This window comes from Chanodichthys erythropterus, chromosome 8, assembly GCF_024489055.1.
Source record: "Chanodichthys erythropterus isolate Z2021 chromosome 8, ASM2448905v1, whole genome shotgun sequence".
NCBI lineage: Eukaryota > Metazoa > Chordata > Actinopteri > Cypriniformes > Xenocyprididae > Chanodichthys > Chanodichthys erythropterus.
Genome location: NC_090228.1, coordinates 42,413,954 through 42,441,807, shown reverse-complemented (window position 1 = coordinate 42,441,807; position 27,854 = coordinate 42,413,954). Strand labels below are relative to the sequence as shown.

Here is a 27,854-nt window from a genome sequence, read left to right as displayed (position 1 = left end):
CTGGTCTATGGTCTCACTCCAGTCTATGTGAAATTAGACAATTTCCAGTTATTATTGTTAAGTTTATTGTGCTTGCAACTAAAAAAAAAAGAAAAAAAAAAAGATCTACATGATTCACATAAACAACACATTTTGATTCAAAACAGCAAATTTTTTGCAGGTATGATTAAATCGCCTTCCTCCAGAGTGAATGAGTTTTTTTTTTTTTTCTTTCGATATTATATATGTTGTGAACCTCTTGCCACAATCTGCAAATACTTCCATAATTATTTTGTAAATTATGTTTTTTAGGACTATTGAAATGTGGAACTCTTCTCACACTACCGAAACACGAAAGGCCTCTATCAATTGTGATACCTCATGTGACACTTAAGGTTTCCTTCAAATCTGAAATTCTTTCCACAAAGATGGCATATGAAAGGCTTCTCTCCAGAGTGAACTCTCATGTGAGTCTGAAGGTTTGCTTTACGTGTGAAACTCTTTCCACACTGAGGACAGGTGAAAGGCTTCTCTCCAGAGTGAATTCTAATGTGAATCTCAAGGACTGCTTTGCTTTTACAAGTCTTTCCACAGTGATGACACATGAAAGGCTTCTCTCCAGTGTGAGTTATTACATGATTCTTAAGGAGATCGCTGTCTGTAAAACTCTTTCCACACTGATGACATATAAAACGGTTCTCTCTTGAGTGAATCTTCTTGTGGAAATTAAGAGTTTCTTTACGTCTGAAACTCTTTCCACACTGATCACATGTGAAAGGCCTCTCTCCAGAGTGACTTCTCATGTGAATCTTCAGATTTCCTTTTCGTGAGAAGCTCTTTCCACACAGTTTGCAGGGATAAGGACTGTCTCCAGTGTGAATTCTCATGTGGGTAAAAAGAGTTTCTTTACGTCTGAAACTTTTTCCACACTGAACACATGTGAACGGCTTCTCTCCAGTGTGAATTCTCATGTGAATCGTCAGATTTCCTTTTCGTGAGAAGCTCTTTCCACACAGTTTGCAGGTGAAAGGATTCTCTCCAGTGTGAAGTCTCATGTGGGCATTAAGTGTTGTTTTATACGCAAAACATTTTCCACATTGATCACATGTGAATGGCTTTCCAGTGTGAATGTCCATGTGATTTTTAAGGCTAACTTTATTAATGAAACTCTTTCCGCAGTGATCGCACATGAAAGGCCTCTCTCCAGTATGGATTCTCATGTGATTCTTTAGGTTTCTACTGACTCGAAAACTGTTTCCACACTCATGGCACAAGAATGGCTTCTCTCCAGTGTGAGTTTTTACATGCCTCTCAAGGTATTTCCTGTCTGTGAACCTCTTTCCACACTGATGACATATAAAATAGCCCTCATTTGAGTGAATCTTCATATGGTTATTAAGCTTTTCTTTACATCTGAAATTCTTTCCACACTGACCACATACAAACGGCTTCTCTCCAGTGTGAATTCTCATGTGATTCTTAAAGCTTTCTTTTTGTGAGAAGTTCTTCCCACACAGTTTGCAGGTGAAACGCTTCTTTCCAGGGTGAACTCTCTTGTGGACATCAAGGTTTTGTTTTTGTGTTCGATTAGAAATGTTAGATTTGGTCTTCTGAGCTCTTTTTCGTGAGTCCAGCTTTTCAGTCTGTGTGGATTTTTCTCCAGTTATGAAATCATTTTTCTCTTCCACTTCATTGAGTTCTTGATTAGCCTCTTTCTGCTGCATCAGGTCTAAGGTGAAAAGAGACAAATACAAATTAACACCAGTGTCACAAGTTCACCTGCCCATCCTGTCTTGATAAATGATTTAAACAATTTTGGCTGTGGCAGTGTCTTAACATTGGGTGGAGGGATTAAGGCAATGAAGAAAGTAAAGGTAGATTAACTCCCTGAGGAATTAAGCTTTTACAGTGATTTTCTAGAGTGAAAACATATGCTTCATCTTTTGTGTGAAGTACAATAAACGTCATAAAACTCATCTGTATAGTTTTGGCCATCGTTCCGACGGTACAGCAGGCTTGTACTAATATGGTGGATAAAAACAAGAAGACAATATAAGTTATAACCGTAATTTAATTAAACTATACCTGTTCTATCTCCATGCAGCATATATTAGCAGTTTCTGACATTATTGTGCGTCTTGACTGAATCCTGTCACAGCAGAATCAGCTTGTGAAGCTCCGCCCTCTTAGGCAGATCGCAGCAGCTCATTTGCATTTAAAGGGCCCACGCTGAAACGGCTCCTTTTTGCTCAACCACTAAAAGTGGCAACTTTAACATGCTATAAAAAATTATGCTATAAAAATATTTTGAGATAAAGCTTCACATACACACTCTGGGGACATCAGAGACTTATTTTACATCTTGTAAAAAAGGGCATAATAGGTCTCCTTTAATTCTGCGTTGACAAATAAGGTGAATAATATGCATGTACATGCCATCACCGTTTTCAAAGATTCACGTTTTTGCAGTTTACATGGAGATGACAACGGTATCATTTTCAAAAACTTGTACTTTGAAACCAGTTTTCAGAAGTTTCTTTTTAGGCCACCAAACGCCATTGTCGTGTAAATTAAAGGTAAAAAACTGAATTTATCTTGGCATAGTTAAATAACAAGAGTTCAGTACATGGAAATGACATACAGTGAGTCTCAAACTCCATTGTTTCCTCCTTCTTATATGAATCTCATTTGTTTAAAAGACCTCCGACTGTTACGTGACAGTTGGGGTGTACGCCCCCAATATTTGCATATGCCAGCCCATGTTCCCAACATTATGAAAGGCATTAGACAAGGGCAGCCAGTATTAACGTCTGGAGCTGCACAGCTGAATCATCAGACTAGGTAAGCAAGCAAGAACAATAGCAAAAAATGGCAGATGGAGCAATAATAACTGACATGATTCATGATCCATGATATTTTTAGTGATATTTGTAAATTGTCTTTCTAAATGTTTTGTTAGCATGTTGCTAATGTACTGTTCAATGTGGTTAAAGTTACCATCATTTCTTACTGTATTCACGGAGACAAGAGCCGTCGCTATTTTCATTTTTAAACACTTGCAGTCTGTATAATTCATAAACACAACTTCTTTTTTTATAAATCTCTCCAACAGTGTAGCATTAGCCGTTAGCCGCGAAGCATAGCCTCAAACTCATTCAGAATCAATGTAAACAATATAACAGTATACAATACTCACATAATCCGACACATACATGCCGCATGCATGACGAACACTTTGTAAAGATCCATTTGAGGGTTATATTAGCTGTGTAAACTTTGTTTAGGCACTGTTTAAGGCAAGCGTGAGCTCCGTGGTCAGAGAGCACGAGATTTAAAGTGGCCGAACAGCATAAATCGGCTCATATTTAATGATGCCCCAAAATAGGCAGTTAAAAAAATTAATTAAAAAAAAATGTATGGGGTATTTTGAGCTGAAACTTCACAGACACATTCAGGGGACACCTTAGACTTATATTACATCTTGTAAAAAAACGTTCGATGGCACCTTTAACAGCCAAAACCCATAAAAGTTTTCCATTTTTAATTGAAAATGGTGTCGTGTAAACACTGTCGGAACCCACTGATAGGCAGCTGCTTTTAAATGGTCCCATGCTTATTTGTGTTCACACGCTGTAGTCTGAAGACCGTCAAAGGTTTGGTTTCTAATTACAACACAATTTATAGCGTTAAGCACGGAGTATATATATGAAGCAAGTGAAAAGCTAAATCTTATACACTACGTGATATTTAACAGGAAACCAGTGTAACAGGAAATATGTGCACAGTGGAAGAGGTTCTAGTAATTATGCGGGTGGCTGATTTCGCACAATGCGTGAAGTAACTAGAGCATGTACAAGAATGGCTGTGGTATCGGGTTTAAAAAATAGACAAAGAATACTGATGTTCAGTAGGTGGAAATATGCAGACAGAGTGACATTATTAACATGCATTTCAAAAGATAGACACCAAGGATGACACCCAAACTCTTAACCTGAGAAGACGGGGAAATTATGGAATTATCAATATTAAGTGGAAAGCTGTCAAACAGATGTTTAGTAGCCCCTCACTGCAGAACACTCAAGATCCAGGGGGCGGAGTCAGGTAGGTTAAGGGCTATGTAAAGTGGGAGGAGTTGGATCCAGATCCAGGGGGCGGAGACGGGTAGGTTTAGGGCTATGTAAAGTGGGAGGAGTTGGATATAGACCCCCTGGATGTTGTGTTCTGCAGTGAGGACCGTCTCGAGCATTGCGTTGTCAAAGCTGGCATTGTTGCTTCAAAAATAATCACTTGTATGTGTCATTATATTATTAAAATTTTATTTAAATTAAGCTCAGATACTTACAAAGTTTTTGACCAGAGAATACTGGAAACGTGTTTTGTCCGTCATTAGAAGGGCCACAACTGAAGGTAGTAAGTGTATTGCATTACGCTTAAAGTGCAAACAACATTAGCCTTATAGACAAAGTTTCTTCTGAGTGAGTGTGTGTGTGTATATACAGGGTTGGGGAGTAACGAAATACATGTAACGACGTTACGTATTTAAAATACAAAATTTGAGTAACTGTATTTCGTTACAGTTACATTTTAAATATATGGTAATCAAATTACAGTTACATTCAAAAAGTATTTTAGATTACCAAAGGGATTACTTTGAATTTTTATGTCATTTATTTAATTTCATTGGCTATTAACGTAAGTTGTTTAAGGATTTTTAACCAACGAGCCAATGTTGATGATTCTCCGACTCTGTCTGTTTAAAAAAACGCACAGATATCAGATATCAGCAACCTGCAGAGTGCAGACATGAGATCGCACGCAAAAAAATGGACGGGAAAACAGGGCATAACACATTTCTCTAGTGGATATTCAAAAACAGTTTTACTTATATAAACATGAAAAAGGACGTACAGTAACATCATAGTGCAATGCAAGCTATGTCTGCAACAAAACTTCTATCGGCTTCAAAGGATTCAACATAATCTGAAAAAGCATCTTGAGGTAGGCCTAAGCTGTTCTTGGTCTTCGAAAATGTTATTTTCCTTATTTACTCCTTATTTTCCTATTTACTTGTACGTTGAGCTTTGTATGGTTATCATTAGCCTATGTATAATATTTATAAGAATTGAGTAGGGCTTTGAAAAATAACACACAATCCTCATAGAATTAACATCCACTTAATCATGCGTTAAATAATGTTTTATAAAATTTCTTTGTGTACTAAACAGACAAACATAAAATCTTAATAATTCATTCCAGATGTTTAGGTATATGGCACGTAGGCTACTCGAGTTCATGATCAAAAATAGAGATGCACTATTCCACTGGTCATTAATCCAAAGGTTTTTTAGTTTTATTTTGGTCTATCTTTATTCCGGGCTTGCAAACAAACAGCTTTGTAATAATTTCCCAAAATTTCAGGAAATATTTACTAAGCCTGTCAACAGGACGTTAACACAGGCACGCGCTGAATATGGACACAAAGAGGAGACCAGATGCGCCAGCAGAGAAAATACTGCACCAGCACAAGCTCACTGCTCGCGAAACATAGGAAAAATAATCAAAATATTAAATTGGGGTTAATATGAATGTATCTCTGAAGGGAACTGTCTTCAAAAAAGTTTTGATGGCTTTTGCTCTTATCTCCAGCGCAACTGCTTAGTTTGTATATAGTGGTAACCATGGAAACGTTATATCACTGCTGTTCCATAAGCGCCACCTACTGTCAGAGAGTGAATTTACATTTCATGCAGGTGTCTTATGTAGCATAATCTCACAAAGCTATAGTCAGACCATGCTGTTTTTGCTGTTAATCTTAAAATTATACAATAATTTAAATGAAAAACAACTGATCATGCTCATGTTCATAACATCTTGGTTAAGATTGTGATAAAAATCCAGTGTTTGCCTCTAATATCAAAGAGCTACACATTTTTTGAACAAATAAACAACAAATAAATTTGCTTTAAAATATAATCTGCAACCAGTATCAGATTCAGCCAATTTGCTTCTGTTGGCTATGAAAAATCAAAATAGGTGCATCACTAATAATAATTAAAAAAATTAAATAAAGGATTATTTAAAAAAAAAAAAAAAAATCAAATAGTTTTTTTCTTTGCTGTTTGTTGTTTATATGGTTAATATTAATGCAGCTATCAGTGCACTAAGGTTAAATATTAGTATAAACATATTTATATTAGGGATAGTTCACACAAAATGATCATATCTTTTTCCAAACCTGTAAAATGTGGTGGTGGAGAAACTGTAGGTGTGTCAGCTTTGAATATATGCCTTCTCTCGAGATTATTGGGTAGATCATTTCATTTTGTTTTCTTTATAAACATTCTAAATGTTACAAACAAACTTTGTTAATAAAACAATTTAAACCACTGTGTCAATTTGACTCTATACACCTATAAAACAACTTATATTATATAAAAAAAAAACATTATTGTTATTTAATATTTTGTTATCCCTCTGATGCACATTTTTACAAATATAAAAATATAATTTAGGAATTATATATCAATAGTAATTATATATGAATGTGATGTTAAAAGAATTATATTTATATATTTTCATAATTTGTTTATCAAGATATTGAAATTCTTTACCAACACATAGGTTATGTCTAATAAACTGCAGATATATATTTTGTAGGCTAACTGATGTTAAAAATACAATTTAGTAGAAAACCAAATCCTGGTGGGTAGAGGTAATTTTTATTTACAGGTTGTAAACTTAAAACAGAACATCAAGTTAATATGGTCCTTTTTGTGAAGTATTTCAAAGTATTCCAAATTATTTAGATTAAGTTACTAAACTTGGGTAATGTAACAAAATACGTTACTGATTACTTTTTAAAGCATGTATTTTGTAATCTAAAAGTAACCTTCCCAACCCTGTGTATATATTTATTAAACAAGAGCCCAAACAACTTCCTAGTACTTCCATTGTACAGTGTATTCTTCTACATTTGGCTGAAGAAACCACAAACAATACTCAATACTGATGCCAACTGAAACACTATAAAGAATTATACTTATTAATTATTAAATAGGGGTCATGATCTGCCTTTTTTATTATTTTATTCTGTTGTCTAATGTTCGCCACATTTTTTTTACATTAAAAAAAAAAAAAACATCATAAGTAATAGGCTATTTTCCACTGTTTTAGAGATGCAATTGTGAAACACTCCCATTTTCTGGGAGTGCCGCATTGAAGATTTGGAAGGAAATGCCCACTGCTACGGTTGGATAAAGTGTTGCAAGTTAAAACAAGTTTCAATGCCCCCCTCTTATCTATATTTTTGTTTATTTATTATGTATTTGTTGTTCTAATTTGATTTCATAGTGTAACCGACAGTGTTGTGGAAAGTTACTTTTAAAAGTAATACATTACAATATTGCGTTACTCCCTAAAAAAGTAACTAATTGTGTTAGTTACTTTTTACAAAAAGTGATGTTACATTAATTAATCTTCCTCACCTGGGCTGGGCTTGTTTTTTTTGTTTTTTAATAACAAAAAGGTTATATTTTTAGCTAATTTTAAGGCCCTTTCACACAAAAGTGAAATGTTTTGTGCAAGTGAGATGAGTAAATACGTGTTCACATGTATTCTAGAACTACAATAACCATCATGTTCACACTGTGCACACACCACCTCTGCATTTATTTATCTTAACATGGAAACAGGAGAGCTGTCAGTCAATAAATGTGAAAAAGTAACTTAGATATTTTGTTGTAAATTGAAAAAGTAATGCGTTACTTTACTAGTTACTTGAAAAAAATAATCTGATTACGTAACTCAAGATCCTTGTAATGCGTTACCCCCAACACTGGTAACCAAAGATGCTACAGAAAGTTTTTAGTAAAAGTTAAAATATATACCACCAATTATGCATATTTCATATGCCAGGGTTTCCCCTACCATTACATAAGGGGGGCGCCCCGACCTTGAAGGTCAAGTAAATTTGATTTGATTTTCTTTATAGCGCCAAATTACAATTTGTTATTTTAATAAACAAAATAAATAGCCCTTAAGTAATATGTTATTGATCTTATTTCCACGATGGCATGTATTTTCTGTCTGTGTTTGCGCGTTTACAATTATCCCAATGAGTGCGCACGCGGGGAAATACAGCTATGGAAAAAATTAAGAGACCACTCCAAGTTCAGAAATCAATGTTAAGTGGTCTCTTAATTTTTTCCATAGCTGTATGTTGCGTCAAACAGAGGAAAAACAGACAAAAATATATTCAAAAATATACTGAATATGGCAACACTAGCTCTTCTGTTCCAAGTTTAAGTGCTGCGCATCCTGCCCCTGACAAGCATCAAAAGTCCAGTCTGTCACGGTTCACAGATACATTGTTTCCTTCTTGTCGCGTGCTCTGTGTTTTGACAGCTGTGGGTGTGTTTGTGCTTGTGTGTGTGCGAGTGTGTTTGTGGGCGTGTCCAGGCCACGCGGCTCATCAGCGGATCCAGCTGCCGCTCATCATCCCATCACCTGCTGCTCATTCACTCCCCTATATATACTCACCTCATTCTCATCTCCATTGTCAGATCGTTGTTTGGTGTCCTGTGTCGTGAGTGTTTCGTCTGTTCCTGACCGGAGTTCCTGTTCATCTCGTCTTCAGTCCAGTTGGTTGTCTACGTTGCTCGTTCTATGTCTGGACCCTGGATTTATCTTCACGTCACTTCTCGTCACCTTCACTCACCACCAACGGATCATCTCAGTCCCTGCGTCACTGGAAGCCTGCACCATTCATCGACTGTTTGTGTCCATCTCTGTTTTCTCTCTACAATAAACCTTGTAACTTGCAATTGCTTCCTGTGATTCATCATGACAGAACGATCTGACCAAGCTACGGAAGCAGCAAGCGCCCGGCATACTACCCTAGAGGAGTTTATCAACAGCAACATGCGTCGTATGGATTCCCAGGAGAGAAATCTTAATGAAACGGGGCGAGCTGTGCAGGCTTTAGTGACGCAGGTGTCCGAGCTCACCCAACAGCTCCAGCTTCTCCGCGGTCCCGCTGCGCCGCCCACACCGGCCGTCCTCCCACCCACACCAGAGAACGCCGCCAGTCCTGAACCTCGTCTTCCGGTGCCAGAAGCCTACTCAGGTGAACCTAATTTCTGTAGAGCATTTTTGACACGTTGTTCTATGCATTTCGCTCTACAGCCCCGGACATTTAATACGGAGCAGAGTAAGGTGGCTTTTGTGCTCACTCTCCTTACGGGGAAGGCTTCTCTTTGGGGGACGGCGGTGTGGGAGAATCAAGACCCATGCTGCGCCTCGTTCCAGTCACTCGCCGCGGAGATGAAGAGAGTGTTCGACCGGTCGGTCGCTGGGAGAGAAGCCGCCAGGCAGTTGGCGGAACTTCGCCAAGGAGAGAAGTCGGTGTCTGATTATTCCATCGAATTTCGTACACTAGCGGCTGAGTGCCACTGGAACGAGGAGGCGCAGTGGGACATGTTCCTGCATGGGCTGGCTGACCGTGTTCAGCGGGAGATCTACACGCTGGACCTTCCGACCACGTTTAATGAACTTATTGACTTGGCGCTCAGGGTGGACGCTCGGCTGACCAGGGTCGAGCGGAGGATTCCAGCCCAGAGGAGCGCGGAGGGGATTCGCTCCAGCAGCGTGGACACGGTCAGCCCCGTTCAAGACCATGAGCCCATGCAGGTGGGTCGAGCTCGGCTTTCCCGGGAGGAGCGGGAGAGGCGGAGGTCCCAGGGACTGTGTTTATACTGTGGTGGAGCCGGTCATTTCGCCTACAACTGCCCGTTAAAAGGGCAAGCCCGGCAGTAAGTTTGAGGCTACTGTCGGGTGGGATCTCCGCCGGAAAGCCCTCAACCACATCCACCCTCCTCCCGGTGAGACTGGGATGGTCCAATCATCTTCACGACTGCAGTGCACTACTGGATTCCGGTGCTGAAGGTAACTTTTTGGACAAATCTCTTGCCATAAGACTTCACATTCCCTTCAGACCTCTCACCAACAGTATCGCCGTGCACGCACTCAATGGACAGAGTCTCCCCACTATTTTTCACAGCACCGAGAACGTCACCCTGATCACCGCCGGAAATCACACAGAACAGACTACCTTTTTCATTTTTGATTCTCCACAGACCCCCGTTGTCCTTGGTCATCCGTGGCTGATCCGACACAACCCCCGGGTAGACTGGATCCAGAACTCCATCGTGGCCTGGAGCGAGCAGTGTCATAAGTCTTGTCTTGTCTCTGCCTGTTCGTCCGTTTCTGTTTCTGTTTTACAGGAGGAAGCAGTGGATCTGTCTAACGTGCCCGTTGAGTACCTCGACCTGAAGGAGGTGTTCAGTAAGTCTAGGGCTGCTTCTCTTCCTCCGCACCGTCCCTACGACTGTGCTATAGACTTATTGCCAGGAAAGTCTCCGCCTAAAGGCAAGTTATATTCCCTTTCGGTTCCTGAAAGGGAGGCCATGGAGAAATATATTTCTGATTCACTGGCAGCCGGGTTCATCCGCCCTTCCTCTTCTCCAGCGGGGGCGGGGTTCTTTTTTGTGGGGAAGAAGGACGGGTCCCTGCGACCTTGTATTGACTACCGGGGGCTGAACAACATTACGGTAAAGAATACCTATCCTTTGCCGTTAATGTCTTCAGCTTTCGAGAGGTTGCAGGGAGCGTCCATTTTCACAAAATTGGATTTAAGAAATGCTTATCATTTGGTTCGCATCAGGAAGGGGGATGAATGGAAGACCGCTTTTAACACCCCCAGGGGGCACTTTGAATACTTGGTTATGCCGTTCGGGCTTTCCAACTCCCCAGCGGTCTTCCAGGCACTCGTCAATGACGTGCTGAGAGATATGGTTGATCAGTTCATATATGTCTACCTGGACGACATATTGATTTTTTCCTCATCTCTCCAGGAGCATGTTCAGCACGTTCGACGAGTGCTTCAGAGGTTGTTAGTGAATGGGCTTTTTGTCAAGGCGGAGAAATGCGTTTTTCATGCACAGTCTGTTCCTTTCCTAGGGTACATCGTGTCGACTGAGGGAGTGCGCATGGATCCTGAGAAGGTTAAGGCTGTGGTGGATTGGCCAAGTCCAGATTCCCGTAAGGCCCTACAGAGGTTTCTGGGGTTCGCCAATTTTTACCGGCGGTTCATTCGCAACTTCAGCCAACTAGCCTCGCCTCTGATTGCCTTGACCTCTCCCAAAACTACGTTCAGGTGGTCAGACGCAGCCAAGGCTGCGTTTGCCAAACTGAAGGCCTGCTTCGTTTCAGCCCCCATTCTTGTTGCCCCTGATCCATCACGGCAGTTTGTGGTAGAGGTCGACGCATCAGAGGTGGGGGTAGGAGCAGTGTTATCCCAGTGTTCTTCCGCAGACGATAAGATGCACCCGTGCGCGTTTTTTTCTCATCGATTGTCTCCCGCCGAACGCAACTACGACATTGGTAATAGGGAGTTGCTGGCAGTCAAGTTGGCTTTGGAGGAATGGCGCCATTGGTTGGAGGGTTCTGGGGTGCCTTTCATTGTATGGACCGACCACAAGAATTTAGAATATATCAGAACTGCCAAAAGGTTGAACTCCAGGCAGGCTCGGTGGGCACTTTTTTCGGACGTTTTGATTTTACTCTCTCGTACCGCCCGGGTTCTAAGAACATCAAACCCGACTCTTTGTCTCGTATTTTTGATCGTTCCGAACGCCCGTCTACTCCCGAGTGCATTTTACCTGAGACGTTAGTGGTCTCCACTCTCACATGGGAGGTCGAATCGAGAGTCAAGTTGGCTCTAGAAGGGGTAACGCCTCCGCCCGAGTGTCCACCGAACCGCTTATTCGTGCCGGAGCAACTACGGTCCGTGGTCATTCAATGGGGTCATTGCTCCAACGTAGCGTGTCATCCAGGAGTCAGTCGAACTAAATTTTTAGTCAAGCAACGATTCTGGTGGCCTCTCATGGCTCGGGACGTCCGCGATTTTGTATTGGCTTGCTCAGCTTGTGCCGTTGGCAAGACTTCCAATCGTTCCCCGGATGGGTTGCTTCAACCGCTGTCAGTCCCTTCGAGACCCTGGTCACATATTTCGCTAGATTTTATCACCGCCCTCCCACCCTCCCAAGGGTACACGGTTGTTTTGACCGTAGTGGACCGATTCTCGAAGGCGGCTCATTTCATTCCCTTGCCCAAATTACCATCAGCCAAGGAGACAGCGGTTACAGTCATTGACCACGTCTTTCGGCTTCATGGCCTCCCGATAGACGTGGTTTCTGACAGAGGTCCCCAGTTTGTGTCCAGATTTTGGCAGGAGTTTTGTAGATTGCTAGGGGCGACGGTTAGTTTGTCCTCAGGGTTTCACCCCCAGAGCAATGGCCAGACTGAGAGAGCCAATCAAGATTTGGAGCGAACGTTGCGATGTCTGGTCTCTAAGAATCCTTCCTCCTGGAGTCAGCAACTTTCGATGGTGGAGTACGCGCACAATACTTTACCAGTGTCGTCCACGGGCCTATCTCCGTTTGAGTGTAGCGTAGGTTACCAGCCACCTATTTTTCCTAGTCTGGAATCCGAAGTCGCGGTCCCCTCTGCTCACGCCTTTGTCCAGAGGTGTCACCGCACTTGGACGAGAGCCCGAGAGACTCTTCTCCAAGTGAGGGAGCGCACCAAGGCCAAGGCCGATCGCCACCGGTCAAGGCCTCCTGTATACGTCGTTGGTCAAAAAGTGTGGCTTTCAACTAAGAACATTCCTCTCCGATCCGTCTCTAATAAGCTTGCTCCCAAATTTATTGGTCCGTTTACTGTCACCAAGATCATTAGTCCGGTGGCAGTCCGCCTCAAACTTCCTCCAGCGTACAGGAGAGTTCATCCCGCCTTCCATGTATCCAAGATCAAACCCGTTTTTCATTCCAATATTAATCCGCCTGCTCCGGTTCCCCCACCGTCGCGACTCGTAGATGGGGAACCTTCCTATTCGGTCAACCGTATTCTGGACTCGAGGCGGAGGGGACGTGGATTTCAGTACTTGGTGGACTGGGAAGGTTACGGACCGGAGGAGAGAAGTTGGGTTCCTGCCAGAGACATCCTGGATCACACCCTTATCGATGATTTCAATCGACAGGTAAGGGAGTCGGGGAACGCCAGGAGGCGTCCCTAGGAGGAGGGGTACTGTCACGGTTCACAGATACATTGTTTCCTTCTTGTCGCGTGCTCTGTGTTTTGACAGCTGTGGGTGTGTTTGTGCTTGTGTGTGTGCGAGTGTGTTTGTGGGCGTGTCCAGGCCACGCGGCTCATCAGCTGATCCAGCTGCCGCTCATCATCCCATCACCTGCTGCTCATTCACTCCCCTATATATACTCACCTCATTCTCATCTCCATTGTCAGATCGTTGTTTGGTGTCCTGTGTCGTGAGTGTTTCGTCTGTTCCTGACCGGAGTTCCTGTTCATCTCGTCTTCAGTCCAGTTGGTTGTCTACGTTGCTCGTTCTATGTCTGGACCCTGGATTTATCTTCACGTCACTTCTCGTCACCTTCACTCACCACCAACGGATCATCTCAGTCCCTGCGTCACTGGAAGCCTGCACCATTCATCGACTGTTTGTGTCCATCTCTGTTTTCTCTCTACAATAAACCTTGTAACTTGCAATTGCTTCCTGTGATTCATCATGACACAGTCATCACCGGATGACAGGTTTTGACCCAGCTTGGCTGTACAAGACTGATCTTGGTAAGTAACTAAATACATACATAAATAAACGTGACAGCAGGGTTCTCATCTAACACATTTTAAAAAGATTTAAATAGGTTTATTTTTTTTTTTTTTAAATAGATATGTTATGTCCCTGTAAAGTCATTTTAAAGTAGGCCTATGTGTTCTGAGTTTGTCACACCGCAGGAAAATGTGTTATTAACCACCCAGCCAAATTTAAATGATTAAAAAAATCTGCAAGTAAATGAAATAAGATATCAAAATCTCTGAAAATAGGCAGCGCTCTCTGCTCTCAAACGCTGGGGGCGTGTCCGCTGTCTGCGCTGAAACCACGCCCACTCGCGAGAGCTACTGTCTCAACTGACTTGAGTCTAATGAGTCAAACATACTGATGCATATAAAAAGAATCATTTAGAGGGTTGCAAATTTTAGTAGAGTTACTGTGGACTACCTACTAATTATGACAAACTCTGCAATTTACACTCATTGGTGGGCACGTACTGCCGACTGTTGTTGAGTCGACAAATGACGGTACCGCAAGACAGGAAGATGAAGGCCGGGACGGGAGAGACAGTGGACGTTTCTCAATGTCAAGGAAGGATCCTCGGAAGCCAGAATTTCGAGGATGCTACGTCATCGACATCCGTCGAAGGACTGTTCCAATGTCGAGGATCCTCAGAATTAAAAAAAAAATGTCGGACGTTAGCGGGCAATATGCTTTCAAATGTAAGTATATTTACGTTACCAAACATGTTATAACTGTAGTAAATATGTCAGATAAATAAAGTTTAACGTTTAAATGCCAGTACAAATTACTACCGAATTGATTTTATAAATTATACAAATACAAATTACGTTATTGATGGCTAACTGAACCGGACCGTCATTTAACAATTGTTAGCTTGGTTGCCGTCACTAGCATTTTTCAGCGCCAAAAGCGGGCCTTTTCACTGACGTATTGACGTAATGACATGCAAATGCCAGTCTGTTCCATTTACGTGTTCTCCGAATGCTAAAGAGGAGCCTCGTCTAGCCTCTGAAGGAAGTGACTTGGAAGGACCAGTCCTGCCAAGGAAGTATCCTTGAAATTGAGAAACGCCTTCTGTCCGGCCCCATATATCATCGGTTATCGGTGGAGCGGGAGGGGGGCCGAGGTCTATTCAGTCACATTCACCAAAAACAGACGATTATCTGTGAATCCCAGCTGTCTGATGAAAGTTTGTAAAATTATCCAGTGTAGAACGATCACTTTAGAATCCTTCATATCATCGTTTTAGGAAATTTAAATAAGGAGACCGAGCATATTGTATATTATAACAACCATGTAATATGCATGTGCGTGACGAAGGCATTAGTAGCTAAATGTGCAAAGGGCTGTATGACTGTAATGACACTCGAGATTGAACGAGTAAACTGCTGTAGAGGCGGCGCCATGCTCGGTGCGTCATCGACAGTTATATAGTGTTAGGGGAGGGGCTATGCTCGGGCGTCCAAGTGCGTCATCAGACCCCCGTTTTAGCTCTGCCCAAAAAATCCTTGGTAAAAAACTGTTTAATGCTCTAACTTCACAATTAAGCATTACACAATTCACAGTCTTTGTAATGTGTTTCAGCAATTCATTTGTAACATTTATAAAGTGTTTAGAAAGAATTCTCAGAATTGACTTTACAGGGAACTTTTACAAAGCATTACCCTCCCAGACAACCAATTTATGTGACATAGATAGATAGATAGATAGATAGATAGATAGATAGATAGATAGATAGATAGATAGATAGATAGCACATAAAGAATGAAAAGGAAATTATTTAAGATTTCTTTTTGGTTTTAGGAATGTTCTGTTGAATATGTAGACAGCATAAACAAGCGGTTGTGAGAGGAAATCAGACCCGGCCATTTATAGAGTTTTCCTGCCAGTCCTACAGAAAGGACAAACTTGACAAACATATGGCATCTGAGCATCATAGAACAGCCTGTCAGCACCAGTCAAGTTTGATAGCAGGTAATTTTATTTTATTATGATTCGACCAATAATATGTTTGAATCTTTATTACAAATGATGCATGTAATTTCAGGCAACACTGTCCTTGCATCATTTGAGCCCACAGTTGTCCTGGAACATGAAGCTTTGAGAAATGAAATTTAAAAAAAAATTTAGATTGGCAAAAGCACCAACTATAGATCACATAGAATAATTGATGAAATGCTTGAAATTCTAGCAACTGTCATTGAAAAGCCAATATTGAGGGATATTTCTCTGTCACGAGCCATAGGCTTGGAGATTGATGAGACCACAGATGTATCTGTGTGCAGACAGCTAGACATTCACGTGAGGTAGATCTACTCAAAGTGCAACATTTCGTTGACCAATACAATTTAAATAACCGATCATTGAAAAGTATTAAAATGTATAATTTTTTTAGATACTTGGACAATGCGGGTAAGGTCTTCTGCCAATTGCTGGATCTGATTTGCCTTACTGATGGGAAAGCAGATTCAATAGTGGCAGCACTAAAAAATATCATTCACACAAAGGGCATACCTACACACCTAATCTTTGGCCTTGGAACCGATGGTGCTGCTGTAATGACAGGTGTCATAACCTTTTTGTAAATAATTAAACTGTTTTCAATATTTTGTTTCTTGTTAAATTAATAAAGAAATGTATTTAATAGGAAGACAAAATGGAGTTGCAAAACAGCTATCAGAGGAATGGCCTTAGCTCCTAAGTGTCCACTGTGCTGCACATAGGCTATTTCTAGCCTGTAAGGATGCATCTGGAGAGGTGCCTTACATGGCTACATTCAGAGACCATTTGGAACAGTTGCACCTGTACTTCAGAAACAGTGCAAACTGCTCTGCTTCTCTGAAAGCCGCTGCAGAGATTATCGGTGTGTGTGAGCTAAAAGTGAAGGTAAATAAGTTACGCCTAAAAGAAAATTACATATATGAATACTTTCATTTATATTCATTTTTAAACAGTTTTTTTCTGTCATTGACTAGCAAGTAAAGGACACACGGTGGCTCTCCCAACATGAAGCAGTAAAAAAACCTCCTAAGGAACATAACTGCTATACTGGGTGCCTTGGCAGATGAAGTAGAGACCCGCAAATGTCCTACTGCTAAGGGACTTTATTCATTCCTTGCCACTTATCGCTTCATTGCTGCCCTTCATCTGCAAGCTGATGTGCTCCCTCACCTGGCACGCCTCTCTAAGCTCTTTCAAAAGGAGGACGTCATGTTCCTGGCGATCAAAGAGCAGGTAACTTAAATAACTCAGTTCAACTGCTATGTTTTATCTTGTTAATTAATTTTTTTTTATATAGGGTACCACAATTTAATCTGTTCACATGAGTCAATATGCTTATTTTTCCCAGGTACCTGTCACCCTGGCCTTAATAAAGGCCATAAAAGATTCTGGTGGTCATCAACCTGGCTCACACCTGAGTAAGTTGACCCAAAATTTGGAAGACCCTTCAGGACTGGGTGCATTCTGCATCTCTGCTGAACAGGAAAGAGGGAGAAGAGGGGGTAATGCAGGAGACAGACAGCAGTACTGGCAAAGATTTCAATCACAGGTATGATTATGTGGCTTTTGTCTGACTTCATTGATCTAAATTAAATATAGCTGTTGCAGTTTTACTGACATTTTTCATGTGTTAGATTAGGTGATGGATCCATATTTGGATGGCCTCATTTCCCATCTCGAGAGACGTTTCTGTGAGGTTGGAGTTGTGGCTGCATTTGGAATACTCGGTCCACAAGCAGCTACACTCCCTGATGACCCTGCACACACAAAACTGAGGATACTGGTAGAGAAGTTCTGTTCCTGTGTTGATTTTGGAACAGTCCATGAAGAATGGGCTTCTTTCAAGGAGCAAGTGGTCTCAGGTCCACTTAAGGTAACTTACAAATGTGACATTTTTACATGACATTATCATGAACACTACACTGTGTTACTGATATCATTTTTAACATTTTCAGAACAAGACACAGCTGGCAATATTGTCTGAACTGTCCTCAAAATATGAGGAGTTTGGTGTCCTGTACCCAAACTGTGAAAGGGACTTCTCAACCATGAACAGGGTAATACTGTCACGATCACCAGTGAGAGTGCCCTATCAGCCACTACAGGGCACTCCATCCCGGACTCTCATTTCCACCCGTTACATGGACTACAATTCCCATACACACTCACCCGACTCATTATCCATGTTCATTACTCACAGCTGTCTTGTATTATGTTATCAGTGTCTGTCTATTTATACCCTGTTGGTTTCTGTTCTAGTCATGGAGTTTTCAGTTCACATTTCCCTGGTCTGTGTTTTTTTCTTGTTCCCGTGTTTTGTTCTTGTTTTTTGATGGACTGATTACCTGGCTTTTGACCCATGCTTGTTTGTGGACTACGATTTTGGATTACCCAATAAATTACCTGCAATTGGATCTGTCTCTCGTCTCCGTGTTTGCACCCGTGACAGAAAACTCCATCACCTAAGGATCCAGCAGGATGGGAATCTTTATCACTCCTCCAACCACTGCAGAGGAACGGATGGCTCGCCTGGAGAACTTAACCACCCTGAGACAACAGGGCAGAGAGGTGGGTGGTATGGCACAATTGTTTTGGACCCTGGCGGTAGGGCTGGGATATAGTGATGTCACTCTGAAGGAAATTTTTAATATATGCCTGGATGACCCTCTGCCTCAGTGGGAGTTGGAGGGTCTTCAGATCCTGGATTTCTGGAGCTTCATCAAATATCTTGGTTTTAGAAGCCAGTGGGCTATACCTGGTCACCCTGTACCCTACCGTAGAGACTTTCCAGTCGCCACAGAGGAGATAGGCACTGAACCTCTGCTTCACCCCGGTAAAGGGAGGAGGAGGAGGAGAAGGAAGAAGTCTCCAGCCAGTGAGCCCGCTCCAGTCAGTGTGTCCTCTCCAGAGCCCGCTCCAGTCAGTGTGTCCTCTCCAGAGCCCGCTCCAGTCAGTGAGTACACTCCAGAGCCCGCTCCAGTCAGTGAGGCCACTCCAGAGCCCGTTTCAGTCAGTGAGTCCACTCCAGAATCCGCTCCAGTCAGTGAGTCCGCTACAGAGCCCGCTCCAGCCAGTGAGTCCGCTCCAGAGCCCGCTCCAGCCAGTGAGTCCGCTCCAGAGCCCGCTCCAGCCAGTGAGTCCGCTCCAGAGCCCGCTCCAGCCAGTGAATGCGCTCCAGAGCCCGCTCCAGCCAGTGAGTGCGCTCCAGAGCCCGCTCCAGTCAGTGAGCCCACTCTAACCAGTGAGCCTGCTCCAGAGCCCGCTCCGGTCAGTAAGTCCGCTCCAGCCAGTGAGTCCATTTTGGGTGAGCCACTGCCTCACCCTCATAAGTGGAGGAGAAGGAGGAAAAGGGCTTCCTCCGTCCTACAAGGCCTGGAGACCACTCTAGTGGCTGTTCGTGGGTTCTCCAAGCACCTTGCCCTGCCGGCGCCACTGAAGCGCCTTGCCCTGCCGGCGCCACCGAAGCACCTTGCCCTGCCGGCGCCACCGAAGCGCCTTGCCCTGCCGGCGCCAACAAAGCGCCTTGCCCTGCCGCCGCTGCCCGAGCAGCCCCAGCCTGAGCACGCTGCCGTCCCAGAGCAGCCCCAGCCTGAGCACGCTGCCGTCCCAGAGCAGCCCCAGCCTGAGCACGCTGCCGTCCCAGAGCAGCCCCAGCCTGAGCACGCTGCCGTCCCAGAGCAGCCCCAGCCAGAGCACGCTGCCGTCCCAGAGCAGCCCCAGCCAGAGCACGCTGCCGTCCCAGAGCAGCCCCAGCCTGAGCACGCTGCCGTCCCAGAGCAGCCCCAGCCTGAGCACGCTGCCGTCCCAGAGCAGCCCCAGCCTGAGCACGCTGCCGTCCCAGAGCAGCCCCAGCCTGAGCACGCTGCCGTCCCAGAGCAGCCCCAGCCAGAGCACGCTGCCGTCCCAGAGCAGCCCCAGCCAGAGCACGCTGCCGTCCCAGAGCAGCCCCAGCCAGAGCACGCTGCCGTCCCAGAGCAGCCCCAGCCTGAGCACGCTGCCGTCCCAGAGCAGCCCCAGCCTGAGCACGCGGCCGTCCCAGGGCAGCTCCAGCCTGAGCACGTTGCCGTCCCTGAGCAGCTCCAGTCCGAACACGTTGCCGTCCCAGAGCAGTTCCAGTCCGAGCCCGCTGCCGTCCCTGAGTCCTCTGCTCTCCCTGATACGGCCACGGAGGCCGTCACCGAGCTGTCCGCTCTCCCTGATACGGCCACGGAGGCCGTCACCGAGCTGCTCATTCTCCCTGATACGGCCACGAAGCACCCTTGGCCAGCCCTGTCGCCGCCGTCCAAGCCTACTGCCCTGCCGCCACCGCCCAGATCTTCTGTCCTGCCGCCGTCATCCAAGCCTTCTGCCCTGCCGCCGCCACCCAGGCTTTCTGCCCTGTCGCCACTGCCCAGGCCGTCTGAACCGTTGGAACCAGCCTGGTCAGTTCCTCCGGCACCACCCTGGCAATCAGCCAGGACTCCAGACCCGCTGGAACCAGCCTGGTCTGTTCCTCCAGCACCACCCTGGCACCCAGCCAGGACTCTAGAACCGCTGGAACCAGCCTGGTCAGTTCCTCCAGCACCACCCTGGCTATCAGTTGGGGACCCTGGATCTGGCCCGCCATCCCTCCCCCTGATCCTCCTGTCCACCTCCCTCCTGAGTTTTTGTTTTTGTTTTTTTTGACTGGTGGAGCGTCTGGTAGCCGCTCCTTTGAGGGGGGGTAATGTCACGATCACCAGTGAGAGTGCCCTATCAGCCACTAGAGGGCACTCCATCCCGGACTCTCATTTCCACCCGTTACATGGACTACAATTCCCATACACACTCACCCGACTCATTATCCATGTTCATTACTCACAGCTGTCTTGTATTATGTTATCAGTGTCTGTCTATTTATACCCTGTTGGTTTCTGTTCTAGTCATGGAGTTTTCAGTTCACATTTCCCTGGTCTGTGTTTTTTTCCTGTTCCCGTGTTTTGTTCTTGTTTTTTGATGGACTGATTACCTGGCTTTTGACCCATGCTTGTTTGTGGACTACGATTTTGGATTACCCAATAAATTACCTGCAATTGGATCTGTCTCTCGTCTCCGTGTTTGCACCCGTGACAAATACAAACTTTTCACAATAGGATTTGCTGCTTTTAGCTATATGTTAAGCTATCACATTTAACAGTTAATGCATTTGCAGGTCAAGACAAACATCTGCAATAGGCTGCAAGGAGACAATCTTGCAGCATGCATGCGGATCTCAACAAATGGGCCAGACGTTTCTGACTTCCCATATCAAGAGGCTCTGGAAATGTTCTTCCAGATACACTGCAGTGACAAAAGCTGCACACTTTGTGGATAAATTACATGTTTAGTTTAATGTACAGTTCAAATAACTTAATATATTCACTGCTGCCATTAAAAGAAACAAATGAACACCATGACTCCTTTAAGTGTTTGTGTCTGTGTCAATTTTCCCCAACCAACCAAACCCCCCCCCCCCCAACACTGTAAACCTAGGGGAAACACTGTATGCTTTTTAAGTCTAGTGACAAAGTAAAAACCTTTTGCAAAGTAAAAACACTTTATTTTAAGGTGTTTTTGTTACACTAATTATACATTTAAGTACTGTAAGATATTGATTACCTACATTTACTTACTACAGGGTAAGGATTAGGGTTTGGGTGCATATAATTATGCATAATTTATAGTTGTTACAATAGTAGCTGCATGTAACGTGTAACAATGACACTAAAATAAAAATAAAGTGTTACCAACTTTTTTTCTTACTCGCGCGCATGTTGCGTCATTCCTGTCAGTTCCAATATAGAGGGCAAAGCATCGTTCTTTAATTTCAGCCTTTGAAAATCTGCCATTGTATTGTTTACAAAGGAATCCACGTTGAGATGAAGTGAACAAATGCTGTCTTCATGTGGATAATTCCCACTTCTGTAGTCGCGATTACAAGCTTATCGCATTCAAGTTTTGAAATGGGAGGGTGTTCATGTGCAATGTTTACCTAGGAAAATCGTATGAAGGCAGTAATACTCACGCAATCTGGAACCTCATTAAAAATAAAGTTCAACCACACATTCCTAATGTTGGAATCAGAAGGAAGATTATACAATGACTGTTTTTCCACAACCTGACACTGCTCAACATTTTGCATTCTTCAGTTGCTCAATCTAGTGTTAGCGTTATGAATGTTATTTACCTACTATTTGTCATGCACGAATCAGTGGGCTGAGCTACAATGGTAACAATGTTGGAGTAGGAGCTGATCTTCTGCAGAAGCATTCTTTCAAATATCTTGGCACATTCCAAAACGAGTCATTTTCGAGGAAGTTTTCAGTTATGAAAAATACAGGATATTCTTATAGTATGATAACCTCTTATATGTCAAAAGCTCAAAGAAAATTTGTATTTATCAATTCATGACCCCTTTAATAATAGTATAGTAATATACACTTAATAGATTCACCTATTTTAATGCATTTATTATTGTGCATGTAATCAAGTTCTAAGAAGTTAAAAACATGTAGTCCATTATCAATGAAAATTTGCTCTTAATTTACATTGGATAATGATGCAAGCACAGTAGCAAAATGAACAATTTAAACAGAACCGTTGGCCTGAGGCACGCTCAAAGGGATGGCACCCATTGAAAAATCGATCTCACAAAATTACAGCAATGCATCTACCAACAATGTATATTAACGGTCTGTCATTTTATTTTGTTTTGTTTTGTGTATGCATGTGAGTGAGTGACTGAACGTATTTTTGTTTCCTAGTGTTTTAGATTGTCATAAAAGCTGTGGAAGTCTTTTGGTATGATCTCCTTGAGGTCTTGGAGGTGTCTGTATTTCATCTCCTTTATCTTCAGGCTCTCTGTATAGAGTGGAGTGACTGAAGGTGTGGCTGAGGTGGTGTGTTTTATTTTTTGGTGCTTTGAAAATGGAGTCCAATCAGCTGAGTGCTGGATCTTGAAGTCCATTGTGCCATTTATGTTGTACCTAACAACATGCAAAAAGAAAGAGTTTACAGATTTCTAACAACACCATTTACACAGAATTATTATACTTTTGCTGGTGAAAGACATGATTTTAGTTTGAAAGTTACCTGATGGCTCTGATATCAGATGAGTCATCAAGTTTGATCCCTGGGTGGATAGACTTGCAGAGCCTCAGTTTGGTGAAGTCTTGGAAGAAGTTATGGTCCACATATTTGACTTTATATGGGTTGGGCTTGGAGCACGCCGTCTTCATCAGGGCAACATATTGCGCTGGGACATAGATTTCCTGGTTTCTCAGACGTCTTTCAATGACAGTGTGCACTGAGTCACATTCCATCTCTGTATGCCCCTTCTCCAGGAACCTCTGAATCACTACCTTCTCATTCTCTGTGGAAAACTTCAGAAGAGCATTGCTGAGCACCAAATTATGGTTTAGGTTCCCACAACCATCGCTCCACAAAATGTACTTCTCATACTCCTTATGCTCAGAGAGGAAATCGGTGATACAGGATGCAAACTCACTGGCAGAGAGAGCTCCCTCACCTTCATGCCAGACATAGCAAGTGGTGTCGTGTGTAGATGTGTCATAAATTGTAAAGTTGTGGACGGCGAGTTTTGTTTTATAGTAAAGAGCCGATGAGTTGAATCTGGGGCAAAGGAGGAGGGCTTGCAGATCCATGCAGACAACCATGGTCTTTTCGCTCGCATCATTTTTGTCCTGCAATTTTGCTGCACAGGCCTCTTCAGTTTTAAGTAAGTGGGCCTGCCACTCGTTATCTGACAAGTTACCAGCCTTGAATGAGAAGCAGGTATTACACTGGTCCTTCTTTGGATGGTAAAGACTGAGGTTCTGCTGCCTTAATTCTTCTGAGAACACCTGCCTTGAGAATGGTCTCAGCATCTTTTCCTCAGCAGCTCGATGGTACACATTATACACGTCAATCACAGACTTAAAGACAGGCTCCAGGAACTGTTTTGATGTTGACGACCTACAGAAGTGGGAAGGCACCTTAGGGAGATCCTGTAGAAAACTCTTCATGAACTCTTGAGCCTTACGTCGGTGACATAATGCTTCATTCTGCTGTGTATTTCCTGTGTCTTGCACCCAGTTAAGGGCAGACCATTCCCCTAGTCCGAGTGTTGCCAAAAACAAACTCTTGCACACCCTTTTTCTCTGTCCATCAACTTTTAAAAAGAAATTAAGAGTAGATGACCTTCTTGAATTTTCAGACCCCCTTCTCCTCTGTACTGGGATGACGTCTACCAAACTACGCACATAAATTTTTTTCTCTTCCCAGTTCATGTTCTCCCAAAAACATTTAAAAATATTCTCCCTGTCTGCTTCTCCAATTGTACTGCAGTGATGCTTGGAGGACTTCATACATCCAGCTGACTGGCATCTTGGTCCCATTACCCGGGGCTCTATGTTAGCCTGTTCTTTCCCGCTTATCCCAACATAGGGTTGTCCCATCATTCTTCTTTTTTTCTGCACACACTTAAAATTACTTGTACCCTTCCTCTTTCTTCCTCGAACTCTAACACTCTCAGTGCCATCACAGGAATCTAACAAAAAACAACAAGAGAAAACATTAGTGTGCATGTATATATGTGTGCTACTGCTGTGAAATGTGCCCATCTATCCATTCAACAATAATTACCACTCATTATACAGTACATGGAAATATCAATTCCTACACAACATGAACAATTAACACATTGTTCACTATATCTGCTTCGGTTTCAAAATTTCTCTCTCTCTCGACACTCTCCAGTGTTGTTTCCTCATTCTCTTTCTCTGAGCTGGGATTATCTCCCATCCTTTTTTGTTCTACCTTTTTGCTGTTCTCTCCTTCTTTGCTGTCTCTATCTGTGTCTAACTGGAATTAGTTTTCTGGCTTCCTCATAGGACACATTGACCATTGCACACATTTCCTCCAAGGACATAGACATTGTATATAAAAAAAGCAGTAGTTTGCCTAAATAGCAAGAATTTGGTTATCTAGCTATACAGATGACACTTCTGCTGATGACAATTTCTTGTCACATCACTAGTCTTCTCAGCAAACTTTTCAATCTATAATCACAATGTTAAAATCAGAGCTAAATTTTGTTAAACAGATACAATGCATATTTTCCAACCACCTGAGGCTACTTCTAAAACATATTTGCCTAAGAAGAAAGTTCAATGCTTACCTTCAGCTCTGCTGTTCACGGCACTTCAATTCAAAAATACGGAGTGGAGTTACAAGGTTTTGCCCACAGTTTGAGGATCCAGGAGTTACGAGGTTTAGTCAAAAGCTCTTTTAAATACTTTTTATTTTGGTTAAATACTGGTAAAACCCACAGAGAGACGTAAAGGGTGACCAACAGTAAGGATACGAGGTTTTTCGCCCAACAGTAAAATTTTCTTGACTTGTGTACTTGTTTTTGTACTGTGTAACATTATATATCCCAAATGTTTCCAACAATATTTAAATCCTAAGCAAACAGCTATTTTAACCAGTATAATGACCTTCTCATTGTGTTGTCTGTCAGTGACGTCATACACACGTAACCCTCAATTTCCATTTTTTCTTCCATAGAAACCATGAAAACACCAAAAACATTTTAATGTATTTCCCCTGTTTACCACAAAGAAAATAAATGTTTTTTTCCCCCACTTCAGATACTCTTGTAGAATAATAAAGTGATAGAAATTAATGATTTTCATTGTTTCCAATCTAGAAGTTGATGTATGGTTTAAATGTTACACAAATTAAATTATATTATTTTTCCTAATTTAACAAGTGTCATCATAATAATAAACACCTAAAAGTAGAGTTAAGATCTTCTCATGTTCACCTGAAGCAATGAGTATACAAGCCAAGTGGCGAAACGCTGATGCTTTTTTGCTAACAGCCACAAGGTGGTTCTTCGGTAGCATAGTGAAAATGGAGTGAAAATGCCAACTGGACAACAGCACAGATACAAAAAAAAAAAAAAAGACAAATGAACGAGAAGTCAAAGTGGAATAAGAACGCAATGTTCGGCAATCCACTGCAAAAAAACTCAGTGAACGCAGTAGAGTAGTGTGAGACACGGAGAAGTGCAAAAAGTAATGGTTAGACTCTTTATACGGATCAAAATCTATCACATACTACGCACCCAAAATCGGCGAATCACCGCCAAATCAGAAGCGCAATAAAAAAAAAATCAAATTAAGTCATCAGTAAATTTTATGACACCAGTAAATGTTGTATTATCTTATATATACACGTTTTACGTTATCAGTTGTGGAATACAACCATTAAGTACATATTTAAGGTAGTTTTATTCAACTTTACACATTTACTATTACTCCACTTTTGTGAAAAAAAGTAGAATACTTAAATTATTAAAAAAATATCATGATGTCGTATCTAGTGATTGTATGTTATGTGTTGTCATTCTTCAGGTTGGGTTTCAGCATTAATACAAAGGGTGCTGTTTTTTTTATCAAAGTAGTTGATATTGCCATATGCAGAGTCGCATTCACCCCAAAATAGCGGAGGCGAGGGCTGCTGTTGGACGCTGGTGTTGCAATGGAACTATTGTGCTTTCAGTTCAGTTCATTAGTATATGCCTGGTCATGTGATCTCAACATGTCTGCCCACATGAGGCAACCCACTCCATATCAAATAAAACCGCTTTAATTAGGACACTAATCTGACATTCTTCAAAAATATCATTAATTTCTGTAAATCTGGACATTTTGATATGAATCAAATAACTGAGTTCAGCTTGGAGAATGAAACCAACCTGTTTGTGTGTCAGTATCTTCTTGTTTCAGACTGAATGTTTCTTCTATCTTCAAATCTTCAATCTCCTCTTTAATAAACTCCATCTTTGTTTGTTCCTCAGTATCTTCTTGTTTCAGACTGAATACTTCTTCAATCTTTAAGTCTTCACTCTCCACTTTTATTAACGCCATCTTTATAATATGTCACATGGATCTCAGCTGCTTCACCAGGAGTTTTTCTGTGTGTTTGAACAATTTGTCATGTTTAAAGGTTTAGTTCACCCCCAAATGAAAATTCTGTCATTAATTACTCATCCTCATGTCGTTCCAAACCTTTAAGACATTTGTTCATCTTCAGAACACAAAGGTTTGCTCATGCAACAGTGTCTGCTCTCATGTTAACACAACGCGCATGCGCCATGGTGCTCTCGTGAACGTGTTGGAGATTACTATGTTGTACTTCACAAAATTGAGGTTAAACCACTGGAGTCACATGGATTAGTTTAATGACTGTCTTTAGGCTACTACCTTTCTGGGGCTTGAAAGTGGTAGTTGCGTAGACTGTCAATGGACGGACAGAAAGCTCTCAGATTTCATTAAAAACAAATGCGACTGGAATGACATGAGGTTGAAAAAAAAGGAAGGAGAGAAATTTCTTTATTTTTGGGGGAAATAACATTTTAAGAAGAAAATAGTTAACAGAAAGAAGGATAAATCCCAACTATATCTCTATATCAATATCTCTGGATGCATCTCAATACGCTCCCTAGATCAGTAGTCAGAGCACTGGTAAGGGATTCAGTAAAAGTTAATGGTGTTAAATGACCTGATTAGCCAAACAAACACTCAAAATTAGCGCTTCAAATTAATAAAGGAACAAAATATAGTAAATTTTTATCTAGGCATTCATTCATTCTTTACATGTAGTCTGTAATGATATGTAACACTTCGAAGGAAAAATTTACAGTTTGTAAAAAAATAAACACGCGTGTTTGTTTGTGTTTTGACCAGCATGTCTCGTCTGCGCGCGGCGACTCGAGCACTTCGAATCACTGAATCATAAAGCATTTGGTTCAATTGACTCGGAGTTTCAAAAAGCTCCGTTTCTTTATCGCTATATGCCAGTGACCAAATTCGTGTTTATGATTAATTCATTCACGATAAATATATAGGGTACGAAATGAGACGCACCTTTGCTGTTACTCATGTATGACTGCGCTTTACTCACAAAAATAACGCTCATTACTGTTAATTAAAGCATTCAAATATTAGAGCCAATAACAAACAACAGTTTTGCGGTACGTATATTAAACTATAAACATGATTAAACAGTTTGCATTGATTTAAACAACTTGTATGCTTTAAACCACCAACCTTTCCTCGGCCGAATCACAACAGATACAGCAGCGCGGCGCAGCCTTCTG

The 27,854-nt window shown here is 42.3% G+C and overlaps 1 protein-coding gene across 3 annotated transcripts; it reads right to left on the bottom strand.

The window, feature by feature from the left end:
* Nucleotides 1-78: 78 nt before the first annotated feature.
* LOC137024990 (oocyte zinc finger protein XlCOF6-like) lies at nt 79-27,854 on the bottom strand. 3 transcript variants are annotated; one of them, XM_067392977.1, is made up of 4 exons: nt 27,805-27,854; nt 26,451-26,669; nt 22,781-24,236; nt 21,897-22,674 (listed from the first exon to the last, which is right to left on the bottom strand). In XM_067392977.1, the coding sequence occupies exons 2-4, from the start codon at nt 26,620-26,622 to the stop codon at nt 22,449-22,451; spliced, it is 1,854 nt and encodes a 617-aa protein (XP_067249078.1). In that variant the 5' UTR covers nt 26,623-26,669; nt 27,805-27,854; the 3' UTR covers nt 21,897-22,448. The 3 variants fall into 3 exon arrangements, with proteins under 3 accessions (XP_067249079.1, XP_067249080.1, XP_067249078.1); XM_067392978.1 differs by lacking the exons at nt 21,897-22,674; nt 22,781-24,236 and adding an exon at nt 79-1,708; XM_067392979.1 differs by lacking the exons at nt 21,897-22,674; nt 22,781-24,236; nt 26,451-26,669; nt 27,805-27,854 and adding exons at nt 79-1,708; nt 14,118-14,125.

Coding starts and splice junctions, on each gene's coding strand:
- LOC137024990 (XM_067392977.1), bottom strand. CDS start 26,622: ATGGCGTTAATAAAAGTGGAGAGTGAAGACTTAAAGATTGAAGAAGTA. Junction 24,237..26,450: donor AGATACTGACACACAAACAG/GTTGGTTTCATT, acceptor GTTTTTTGTTAG/ATTCCTGTGATGGCACTGAG. Junction 22,675..22,780: donor TCTGATATCAGAGCCATCAG/GTAACTTTCAAA, acceptor GCATGTTGTTAG/GTACAACATAAATGGCACAA.